This window comes from Cebus imitator, unplaced genomic scaffold (genome assembly GCF_001604975.1).
Source record: "Cebus imitator isolate Cc_AM_T3 unplaced genomic scaffold, Cebus_imitator-1.0 Scaffold36, whole genome shotgun sequence".
NCBI classification, from domain to species: Eukaryota; Metazoa; Chordata; class Mammalia; order Primates; family Cebidae; genus Cebus; species Cebus imitator.
The window spans coordinates 1,033,306-1,044,848 of record NW_016107351.1 but is presented as its reverse complement, the minus strand read 5'-3'; the positions used below and the strand labels follow the sequence as shown (position 1 = coordinate 1,044,848).

Below are 11,543 nucleotides of genomic sequence, written 5' to 3'. Positions count from 1 at the left end.
TCCTCCGCCGATGCCCGCTGCCTCCTTTGTGTGAAGGGGTCACACTGGGGTTCGGGGGCCCGCAGCTCCCCCGAGGGTGCCTCCCCAGGTTCCTGGTCTCCTGAGAGCGGACCGGACACAGGGCGTTTGCAGAAAGCGATTCGGAGAGAAACGGGAGGAGCAGCCGCCACGTGTCACACGGAGGAGCCGGAAAGGGGGTCCCGGGCGGAGAGCGGCCTCCGCACTGCGCGGAGGGAACCGGGACGGCGTCGGGGGGACCGGCTGCCACGGGGGCGGCGGGACCCGAGGGAAGTCCCGGGGAGGGAAAGACGGCGTCACGAAGGGAGCGCTCCCGAAGGGACCCAACATGGAGTCCGAGGGGTGCGAAAAAGGGGGCGCCCGACCTGGGAGGACCCCCGCCTTCCCAAGGCCCCGGCCAGGGGAAGGAGATCTTTTAAACCTCCGCCGGAGCGACTGAGTCTTCGTTTTTTCCCGCGCCCGCGAAATTTAAACAGAAACCGTTAAACCCCCCGGATGGGGAGATGGGCGGGGGCGCAGCGCTGGGTTCCCGCCCCCAAAACTGTGCCCCTCGCGGGCCCGGAAAGGGAGAAGCTCCCCTCAAACGCGCGGCGGCCGCAGGAGCCCCAGGCGGGCCCGAGGGGCCGGGACAGGGAAAGCGTCCCGCGGGCGGCAACTGGCGGCCCCGGTCCAGGCCAGCAAAGGCCTCGCGCCCCGGAGCTGCCTCGGACGCCGGCGCCAGGAGCGCCCCGTTATTCCGTGTAACGGGCTGGGAGAAGCGCCTCCCGGGCCGGCGGGTCCGCAGCCCTCGCCTCTCCGGATGCGAGCGCGCGGCCTCTGCGCCCGGTTCTGCGCAGGGCTGAGTGGGCGGCCTCGTGGGGCCCCGCCGGGCGCGGAGCCACCCGGGGAAACGGAAGTTCAGGGAGGGCGAGGCCTCGCCCCGAATCCCGGCAGCAGAGGCCGCGCCCCGGGGGGAGGCGGAGGTCTGGACGGGGCAGGTCGGACCGTGGCCTCAGCGAGGAGGACCCAGGCCCCAGAGCTGAGCGAGGCGCCGGCACCCCCCAGTCACAGGGGCTCCGGCGTTGGGGGGCCAGGGGTGGCGCTCCGCTCCGAGCCGGGGTACTCTGCATCCGCGGTCTTGGGAGGGGAAGCGGAGGGACGCGAGGGCGACGCGAGCCTGGACGCCCATCCCAGCGCCGGGGGCGGGCGAGGCCGGGTGGCCCCAGTCGCGGGGTGCGGAGGGGGCGGGTCTGGCCCGGCTAGAAGCGCAGCTCTGGGCGGGGGGGGCGAACGGGGCCGGTTCCGGGTGGGGGGATCTTGGGGCTCGGCGGGGGTTGCGGGACGCGCCGTCGGGGAGCTGCGGCCCGGGAACCCCCCCGGCGGCGGCTCGGGGTCCGGGCGGGGCGCGCAGGGGCGGCGCCAGGCGGTGACGTGCGCGGGGGACGTGCCGCGCGAGCGACCGAACACTTAAAGTCGCCCCCGGCGCGGAGCCGGGCGGCAGAGGCGGCAGAGGCGGGCGCGGCGGCCCAGCGGCGGCAGGTAGGCGCGGCCCGGATGCTCGGCGCGCGGGTCGGGGCCCAGGAGCTTCTGAGCCGCCCGGGGCGCCAAGCCAGTGCCCGGCAAGGGGGTGGCTTCTGGGTCCGCGCTCTCACCCCGCCCCAACTTCGCCCGTCAGGTCCGGGGGCGCCCGGGGCATGGACTAGCTTTCCCGCCCCCTGCGGCCCCCACCCAGAGCCAGCCGCGCCCCTCCGCGCCCTCGCATCCCTGCGAAGTCTGGCCTTCCCGGGTCCGGCCCGGCGCCCACCCGTCGGGCGGCTTCAGGGGCTGGGCTCCGGCCCGGAGGTGGCTGCGCCAGCGGCCAAGCCCGGTCCGGGTATAAATAGCTCGGTCCGCGGCGGCGGCGGCGGGGGGCGCGGGCTATATTTGGCGGGGCTCCTGCAGCCCTCCCCGTGGGGGTGGCCTCCCCGAGGGAGTGGGGAGCACGTGCGCTCGGGCCGTGGCGCTTTCCCCGTTTGCGTCACCCTAAACACTCACCGACCCACGCCCGCCCTCGGGCAATGACTAACAGCCTGCGCGGTGCACGGAAGTTGCCCTTCTAGAGCCAGGCTGGGCTCCCTGGGTTCGCCCTACCTCCCGCCCCTTGTCCCCAGCTCGTGGGAAAACCAGGAGCGGCCTTCGGTAGCCTCCCACTTCCTAACCCTTGCCTCAGTTTCCCTATCCTAAAAGTGGGTTGCTCAGGCGCCTCCTCGGGTGTTGGGCCCGTCAAGGGACAGGGGCCGCAGAGTGGAAGGGAAGCCTTGGCTCTGGCCAGGGCTACCGCGGGCGGCTGCAGTCAGTGAGGAACGACGGGGCAGCGTCGGGCCGCCGTCCTCCTCTCTGTCCTAGAGGCACCGAGCTGCGTGGCCAGGAAGCCTGGGCTGAAAGGGTCCCTCTCCTGGCCAGAGTCAGGCCTGCTGAGTAGGGGAAATGCCAGTTGGCCCCACCTCAGGGCCCAGGGTCTTCTCTACACTGAGCACAAGGGTGGGTGGTCTTGTGTCTTTTGGGGCTGGGGAGCCCAGGGTCCCAGCTTCACTGCACAGGCCTGGGAAGTCAGGTGGGTGTTGGCCTGAACGTGCTGAGAGGGACAGGAACAGCTCCCCCAGCTTGGTGTGGCGGCTCGGCTGCGCTCCCTCATGGCGGGCAGGAACTGGGAGAGGGGTGCTAGGACGCCATGGGGGGTTTCTGCCCCCAGCGAGGCTCTGAGTACATAGGAACACTGTCTTGGCAGGTGCAGGGTCTTTCCCCAGGACTCCGTGGTGTGGACAGGGCTTGGAGTAGGAATCTAGAGGCCTGGTCCCAAGACAAGCTTGGTAACGACCCCATGTGACCTTGGGCAGGGCCCGCCATCCAGGCCACCCAGAAAGCCATGTGGCCCCAGTGACTTTGAGGGCTGGCTTAGTGGTGGGTCCTGGGGTGACCTGGCCACATGGGGCGGAAAGGCCAGTGCCACTCCCTCGAGTGAAGAGCCAAATGTGGTCTACACTCTGGGCCCCAGTGGGGGGCCTTCTCGGCAGTGGCGCAGAGCCATTGGAGGTGCCCAGGCCCTGGCGCAGGGGCGGGGCGGGAGTAGACAGGGCTCGGGGCGTCCTCACGGCTTCTCCTGCCCGAGTCAGCCCCATCTGTGAAATGGGCCGCTCCGGGCAGCCGCACGCACAGAACGGCCGGGCCCCTGCCCCGAGACTCGGAATTCACGAGTCAAAGTCCCCGAGCCCCGAGCCGCGCCCACTCGTCCCACCTCTGCAGCAAGTGGAGCCGGCCCCGCCCTGTGGCTTCGAGGCCCGACGCCTGGCGCGGCTCCCAGGCTCCGCTGACCCGGGTGGACCCGCGCGCCCGCAATTACGGTAGCGTCCGGCAGGGCGCCTACTGCGGGCAATACGGCGGCTCCTCCTATGGCGCGGTCACGTCCCCCACGTCCCGCGGCCGGCGGGGCGGGTCCGGGCGGAGCATCCTCCTGTCCCCCTTCTCCTTCCCCGGTGGGCTCCGCCCAGCCTCCCCCACAAGCGCCGACCCCTGCCCGCCGAGCCCGGAAGCCAGAGCCGTCAGGCAATCGTCCAGCCCGGTCAGGGGCGCACCGAGGAGGGGCCTTTCCTAGCGAGGGTGGAGCTCTGGGCTCCCCCTCCGTCCCCGCCACCCGCCTTCCTGCCTCCCCCGCGTCACTCCTCCCCACGGGTCCCCACGACGCCTGCTGGGAGGCCATGGCGGGGGAGCCTCCTGACCCGAGTTCCCCTCCAGGCTGGGCTTCCGGACACCGGCTTTAGGGTGGAGGGGTGCACGGGGGTGCACGAGAGTCCAGGAATAGGACGACGTGGCTTCGCGGAGGGGCGGCCTTGCGGGGTCCATGAGGCCTCCGACGTGGGGGACGGCGGCTCTGGACCAGCTCTGGCTCCCACCGCCTCCCGGCCCCAGGGCGGTGACCTCAGCTTGCAGAGAAGCGAGTTCCAAGCTCTAAGACCCCGCAGTGGCAGCTCAGGGATGAAGCCTGCTGTGGAGCAGGCAGCCTCCATTTTCCACGTGGGACTTGTGCCCAGCAACCCTTGGGGCACCAGTTGGGGGGCTCCTGGTCCTGGGTGGAAGTGGCCAATCTGCAAATGAGGCCTGTGTGTCTGCCCCACCGGGCCCTGCGATGATGATGTGAGTGGACACGGTGTCGGCACAGGCATGCGCGGGAGTCTGAGACGGGGAACAGGGCTCAGGCCTGGGCAGCCCCTTGTCCAGCGTCCACTCCCTGACACCCCGGCCCCCAACACCTTTGCAGATGGCTGGGCCTGGGCTGCAGGGAGGGGCTGGTGCTCCTTCCTGGTTTGCACAAGGGGAAGAACAACTCAGGGAGGCCCCTCCCTGGGTGCAGCGCCCTCCTGCCCTCCTGGAACCCCTTGCCAACCCCAAGCTAACCAAAGGGTGGGGGAGGGGGCTGCTTCCTTGGTCCTGGGCAGCTCCCAGGGATCCAGGAAGGAAAGAAATTGCCCTATTCCTGCCCCGCCTCCTGCCTGGGCCACAAAGGCAGGGCCAAGGCCCATCCTTCAAAGGCTGGAGTCAGTTAGGTAACAGGCCACTGCCCAGACCCAGACAACGGGCCGACAGTCCAGCGGAGGCCTCAACGAGGTGGTGGTGCTGCTCGACCTGAGGACCTAAGCGGGTGAGGGGTCTGCAGGTCCAGGGTGCCCAGTGCTCCCAAGGAGGTGAGTGGGGTTTCTGGAGAGGCCTGGAGGAGCCAGCTGGGCAGCTGGGCTCAGGTTCGAGACCCTTTCTGTATGTGTGTTGCCATAGATCCTGCAGGACCTGGCATGGTCTTCCAAGCCTTCCAGGCTGGTGACCGGGCAGTGCAGGGGTCCAACCTGGCAGGCGCCCAGGTCCTGAGGGCTTCATGGCTGAGTCCTGGCCCCAAACCAGGGGGCCAGGTTTGAGACCCCTGTGCCCTGGACCCTTGAGGGAACTGCTTGCTCATGAGGACTCACGAGGGCTGGAATCATGAGGGCACATGGCTCTGGGATGTGGGGGTCTCCTGGAAGGGTCCTCCCCACGCACCCCTGCCCCAGACCTCCCTGCTCAGCTTTAGCAGCCCGGAGTTGTGGGGCCTTTGGGGACCAGCTCTCCAGGCAACCCCACCTGGGAGATCAGCTTTCTCAGCCCAGGGGCCAGGTTATTTCTGGGTGGGTTGGCATGCTTCCTGGGAGCGCGGTGGGGGGGGCGACAGTAAATGTCAGGGGAAGGCCAGCCTGTAGTGTGTGCCCACAGAGAAGCCAATGCTTGGTGGCTGTGGTGTGGCTCCAGGCAGTGCAGCCCCAGGGCTGTCCTTGGAACCTCAGCCAGCCTGCACCTCAGTCCATCGTGATGCTGGGGTTATCCTGGGAGACGGGGACTGTGGACTGTCGTTTCGTGCCCCTTCCCCTACTGTATCTCCTGTGGAATCCCCTGCCCCAAGCTGTGTGGGCACAGCTGGCTCAAAGTCAGCCCCTGGACGACAGGCTGGAGTCAGAACTCATGGAGCCATTTCAGTCTGGGTGACTGGCACCCCAGCCTGGGTGAGGACAGATGACAGTGCCAGGCTGTGGTGTGGAAGCTTCTTGTCCAAATGCCTCATCTCCTTGACACAGAAGATGGCCCTCCCCACGTGAGCGTCACGTGGAAGCCACAAGCTCCTCAGGTCCCAGAACATGCTGTGCTCTCCTGGCCAGTGAGCCCTGGCACTGCCCCAACCGTCTGCCAGCCCTCCTTGACCCTAGTCCAGGGGGCACCACATATCCTGAGGGTGGCCGTCATCCCCTGCCTCCCCATGCGCCCTCGTCTATCTCCTGAGGACGCTGGCGGGCATCGAATGCTGGGTTTGCCTGCGTCCCCTGCCCCCGCTGGTACAGCCCAGGTAGACTCAGAGACCCTGGTGCTTGTTTTTGGAGGGGACCCTGGGGTATGCGGAATCTGTTTCTATTTGTTGTATATACATTTCCTTCCTTGGCCTTGCATGGTCCGTTTGATGTATTTTAAAAAGTGTAAACCCACAATCCCAAACAAGCTGGGACCTGAGGCCGTCAATCCCTCCTGTCTCCCCATGGCCCGCATTCTGCATCCTGTTCCTGTTTCATTCCTCAAGTGCATGTATTTTTAGCATCTTGTAGTTACTCTGCTATGTAGTGTCATCTTAGGGACCTTTTAAACTTGATGCCAGTATGAGCAGGACCTAGCCTGCTGCTGAGGGACCCCAGGCAGTGTCCTGTCTCAGGCACTGTGGTGGGGCATCCGGTGCCCAGGTGCAGGCAGGAACAAAAGGTGCTCCTGGGTTTCCCAGAAATGGTCCCAAGGCCTTGGCCCCAGGGAGCCAGCACAGGCTCCGGGGGTGGGCCTCTGGGGAGGGCCTGTTCCGTTGCAGTGGGCAGCATGTGATCATCCAGCCACAGCTGGCTCCCCTCGTCAAGCGGCATTTCCCAGTGACAGTGACGGCGTGGAACACTTGGGGAGCCCTTAAAGACCATCCTCAGACCTCTGAAGCAGGGACTCCAAGGGGCACAGCACCTGTGGTGGGGCCGGTCCAGCAAGCTGGATTTGGGGACGGCCCAGAGGAGGAGGAGCAGGCACAGAACTGAAACTCACCCAGCAAAGGTCCTTGCCCTTGTGCGGGTCCGGCCTCTAGTTATGTGTCGGCGTTAGAGACAAAGGCAGGCTGTCCAGGTGGGACCCACCAGGTTAGGGAGCTGTGGACACGCTTGCAGGAGGAATCCAAGGAAAGGGGGTGGTGGTGGAGCTTGCCCCACAGGCCTGCTGCTGCCTCCTGGGGCGCTGGTTCACAGTATGGCCCCCGGAGGGAGAAGCCAAGCTGGCTGGACTAGACCACTCAAGGCCTTGGGTTGCAGTCCTTGGTGAGGAGGGAGGCAGGTGACTTCTTGGTAGGGGGGCGCATGAAGATGGAAGTCTGGCCCTGGGTCCCAACTTCACTCTCCCCCACACGCGCTAAGCTCCTGGCGTTTACAGAAGTGATGCCAGCTTCAGACATGGGGGCTGCTGTGGTTTGCTCTGGTGGGATGGATGGAAGCCTCTCTGGCCCCTGCCTCCCATGGAGGCTGCAGACATTCCTGAGTGAGTTCAAGCTGCAGCCTGTCGGTCACTCCAGGCAGAGGTGGAGTGAGCCTCTTCCCACTGGAGGAGTCACTGAGCAAGCACGCCAGTGGGAGGCAAGGGGCCCTCCAGGGACACGAGGCTGGCTCTGCCCCACTTCCCCACCCCACCTCCTCTAATACTGCAGCCCCTGTGCTGCTAACTGTCCCCTCCGGCCAGGCGCCCAGGCTCTCCCAGCCAGCAACTGCCCCTCCTCTTGCTGCAGGCTCCCGGTGGGGTCCACAGAAGCCAAAGCGGGCCCTTGGGAGCAGAAGAGCCAGGGCAAGGCACACTCCACCTAGAATTAGACAGGGAGAGGCCTAGAGGACACCACCTCCAGAGGCCCCAGGGCAAGCTTGGTGCTGGGGACTGAAGGTGCAGGCTGCTGCCAGAATCACTGTGCGAGGCCCCTGCTCAGCACGGGTCAGCCAGGAGAATGGGCCAGGGCAGAAATGACGGCCAGACCCACGTTCCTGCCGGGGGCTGCTCACCCCGGGAGGTAATCTGAGTCATGGCTGAGCCCAAAAAAGCCACTGCCCTTTAGAGCCAGCTGTGTGGGTGCAGGAGGCGGTGCGGATGGAGGTGGGTGGACTGGGACCCCCAATTGCTGGCCTCCCTGCAAACCCTCCTGCCTGCATCAAGCAGCAGGTCAGGGGGCCACTAGTGTGGGTGCTGGGCAGCTGCCCCACGGCTGAGCTCCTGGGGCGTCTGGCCCAGGTGCCAGCCCCAGGTGTGTGTGGCACCCCGCTCGTGTCCCTCCCCTGCCGGGCTGCACTTGGGGGTAGTAACCCGGGCAGCCTGAGTCAGCCTGCTTTCTCTCTCAGGTGAGGCGGAACCAGCCCTCCTGGCCATGGGAGGGGCTGTGGTGGACGACGGCCCGACGGGCGTCAAGGCCCCCGACGGCGGCTGGGGCTGGGCTGTGCTCTTCGGCTGCTTCGTCATCACCGGCTTCTCCTACGCCTTCCCCAAGGCCGTCAGTGTCTTCTTCAAGGGGCTGATGCAGGAGTTTGGGATCGGCTACAGCGACACAGCCTGGATCTCCTCCATCCTGCTGGCCATGCTCTACGGGACAGGTGAGGGCGGCCTCACACCAGACCCCCCCCCCATCTGGGGCTCTGCTGGCAGATCCTGCCAGGCACAGGAGTCCATGTGTGGCTGGGCTTGGCACAGCGCCTTCCACCCGCTCCCCAGGGAACCCTGGAGGGAAGCCCTTGGGGCTGCGATCCTGCTGGGCAGCGGCAGGGTGAAGTCCATCCTGGCCCCCGTCCAAACGTGTTGGCTGTATTTATAGACAGTCCAAGAGGACAGGGCTCCAACAGCCGTTCTTGAAAAGATGTCTGTTCCTGACTGCAGGACCAGTGCGGCCCAGCGGGCAGCGCTCGTGTTATTAGCTCTGTGCTTGGGGAGCCAGCCACAGGGTGCCCCTAGCATCCCGCCGAGGGAGGGGTGGCGTGGGCAGGGGAGGCCAGCTGCAGGCCTGGGCCCGCCCCCTCAGCTGCCGCCCTCCGCAGGCCCGCTCTGCAGCGTGTGTGTGAACCGCTTTGGCTGCCGGCCCGTCATGCTTGTGGGGGGCCTCTTCGCGTCCCTGGGCATGGTGGCTTCGTCCTTCTGCAGGAGCATCATCCAGGTCTACCTCACCACTGGGGTCATCACTGGTGAGTGGGGCCGCAGGTGCCAGGAGGGGGCGGGGCTGTGCCCTTGTGCTGCTTGTCCTGGTCTCTGGAGGACAGCAGGGCAGGTGGCTGCGGGGTGTCTGGCTTCACCTCACTGTCCCCTTCTTGAGTGTGTGGGTGGCAGGGCCTCTGCACAGTGGGAGCCCTGGGGGCAGAGACGAGGGTCTTGGGCTTTGGGGGCTGCCCTGGGGGGGCTCTCACCCCATTCCCTTTCCTCCAGGGTTGGGTTTGGCGCTCAACTTCCAGCCCTCGCTCATCATGCTGAACCGCTACTTCAGCAAGCGGCGCCCCATGGCTAACGGGCTGGCGGCGGCAGGCAGCCCCGTCTTCCTGTGCGCCCTGAGCCCGCTGGGGCAGCTGCTGCAGGACCACTATGGCTGGCGGGGCGGCTTCCTCATCCTGGGAGGCCTGCTGCTCAACTGCTGCGTGTGTGCCGCACTCATGAGGCCCCTCGTGGCCGTGGCCCAGCCGGGTGGGGGCTCGGGGCCGCAGCGACCCTCCCGGCACCTGCTGGACCTGAGCGTCTTCCGGGACCGAGGCTTTGTGCTGTACGCCGTGGCTGCCTCAGTCATGGTGCTGGGGCTCTTTGTGCCGCCCGTGTTTGTGGTGAGCTACGCCAAGGACCTGGGTGTGCCCGACACCAAGGCGGCCTTCCTGCTCACCATCCTGGGCTTCATCGACATCTTCGCGCGGCCGGCTGCGGGCTTTGTGGCGGGGCTCGGGAAGGTGCGGCCCTACTCCGTCTACCTCTTCAGCTTCTCCATGTTCTTCAACGGCCTCGCGGACCTGGCGGGCTCCACGGCGGGGGACTATGGTGGCCTGGTGGTCTTCTGCATCTTCTTCGGCATCTCTTACGGCATGGTGGGGGCCCTGCAGTTCGAGGTGCTCATGGCCATTGTGGGCACCCACAAGTTTTCCAGCGCCATTGGCCTGGTACTGCTGATGGAGGCGGTGGCCGTGCTCATCGGTCCCCCGTCTGGAGGTGAGCGCTGGGCCCTCAGGCAGTTCCCCACGCCTGCCTTCCAGTCAGATGCCCGCTTTGCAAGGCAGGGATGCGCACCCCTCGGCAGCCACCCACTGTGGGACTCAGAGCTGGAGGGGGGTGCACTGTGCTGGGCCAAGCCTGATGCTGCCGGGGCCAGCAGGTCTCCATTAGGAGTTAGGGGCTCATCCCGGCACAGCGTACCCCCCACAGACAGGGCGACCAGGGGCTGGACGGAGCAGCTCCTCCAGGCTCTTGTCTGCAGAGGGTCCGGCCTCTAGTTATGGGTCAGCATCAGAGGCAAAGGCAGGTTGTCCATGTGGGACCCACCAGGTTAGAGGGCTGTGGACAGGCTTGCAGGAGGAATCCAAGGAAAGGGGGTGGGGGTAGAGCCCCAAAGATGGTGTCTCGGCAGCAGTTTCGGGCAACCCACAGCCCATTTTTGCATTTTGGGGCCTTTCCTTTTTGAAGGCTAGCTGAGCTAGCACTTGAGGGAACTGAGTTCTGACTGGAGCACCCTCACCCAGGCTCTGGTTGCCTGGCAAGGGAGGGTCCTGGGCTTGGGGGGGGCGCAAAGCCTCACCACCTGACTCCTGGGGTCCGAGGTAGCCGGGAAACAGGGCCGGTGCTGAACGCAGCAGGGCTTCTGGGGCTGCCAACTGGAAGCGTCAGGGGGGCTCTGGGGACCAGTGTGACTCCTACCAAGGAGTCCAAGGCCCAAACTCCCCTCAAAGCCACTGCTGTTTTTAGCCTCTAAGTCTTGGCTTCCCTGGGGAGGAGGGAGGGAGGCTGAGGATGCCCCCAGCTAGAACATGGAGGGAAGAGAACACTTCCTGGTTCCAGGAGCTGGGAGAAACACAGGGTGGCCCGTGTGTGCTACAGACACCGAGGAGACATCAGCTTGGGTGGGGCCCTGGGCACCCGGGGACAGCTGCACCTGCACAAGAGTGGCTGGGACTGACCGGGTCTTCCTGCAGGCAAGCTCCTGGACGCGACCCACGTCTACAAGTACGTGTTCCTCCTGGCGGGGGCCGAGGTGGTCACCTCCTCCCTGATTTTGCTGCTGGGCAACTTCTTCTGCATCAGGAAGAGGCCCAAGGAGCCACAGCCTGAGGCAGCGGCCACGGAGGAGGAGAATCTCCACAAGCCCCCCGCAGATGCGGGGGTGGACTCCAGGGAAGTGGAACATTTCCTGAAGGCTGAGCCTGAGAAAAACGGGGAGGTGGTTCACACCCCAGAAACCAGTGTCTGAGTGGCTGGGAGGGGCCGGCAAGCACAGGGAGGAGGTACCGAGGCTGGCAACGCTTGCTATTTATTTTACAAACAGGACTGGCTCGGGCAGGGCCACGCTGGGCTCTGGCTGCCAGCTTAGCAGATCGTCGCCTGATCAGTGTTTTGCAGGGGGAGGTGGCGGGGCAGGAACTGTGTCATTCCAGAGTGGATCTGCGGTGAAGCCAAGCCTTGAGGTTACAAGGCATCCACAACAGGGGCCCCGCCTGCTGGTCCCAAATGGCCTGCGGCCACTATTGTGCTCAAGGACCTAGAAACCCATGCCGCAAGATGAGATGACTTTAATCCAAGGGTGGGCTGCGGATAGGCTGGTGGGGCAGGTGCTGTGTGGGGCCCTCTCCAGCCCATCCTACCCTGGGTTCTTACGTGCGGCCTGCACCCACCCCTCGGTGTCTTTGGGGATAGCTTCTGCCACCCCTGGAAGGTGGAAATAAACCTGTGTGTGGGTGGAGTGTCAGGATGGTCTTCTGGGAGTG

The 11,543-nt window shown here is 66.0% G+C and overlaps 1 protein-coding gene across 7 annotated transcripts; it reads left to right on the top strand.

The window, feature by feature from the left end:
- Window positions 1-737: 737 nt before the first annotated feature.
- Window positions 738-11,527, top strand: SLC16A3 (solute carrier family 16 member 3). 7 transcript variants are annotated; one of them, XM_037737148.1, is made up of 5 exons: window positions 738-995; window positions 7,947-8,195; window positions 8,634-8,777; window positions 9,016-9,777; window positions 10,755-11,527. In XM_037737148.1, exons 1-5 carry the CDS (start codon window positions 818-820, stop codon window positions 11,027-11,029), a joined length of 1,608 nt encoding a protein of 535 aa, XP_037593076.1. In that variant the 5' UTR covers window positions 738-817; the 3' UTR covers window positions 11,030-11,527. The 7 variants fall into 7 exon arrangements, with proteins under 7 accessions (XP_037593076.1, XP_017380236.1, XP_017380235.1 ...); XM_017524747.2 differs by having other exon boundaries at window positions 892-1,116; XM_017524746.2 differs by lacking the exon at window positions 738-995 and adding an exon at window positions 1,319-4,672.
- The last annotated feature ends 16 nt before the right edge of the window (window positions 11,528-11,543 follow it).

What these genes read in the sequence shown, in the direction of transcription:
- SLC16A3 (XM_037737148.1), top strand. Translation starts at nt 818, where the DNA reads ATGCGAGCGCGCGGCCTCTGCGCCCGGTTCTGCGCAGGGCTGAGTGGG. An exon ending in CACCACTGGGGTCATCACTG is followed by an intron (nt 8,778 to 9,015) that starts GTGAGTGGGGCC and finishes CCTTTCCTCCAG; the next exon opens with GGTTGGGTTTGGCGCTCAAC. An exon ending in CATCGGTCCCCCGTCTGGAG is followed by an intron (nt 9,778 to 10,754) that starts GTGAGCGCTGGG and finishes GTCTTCCTGCAG; the next exon opens with GCAAGCTCCTGGACGCGACC.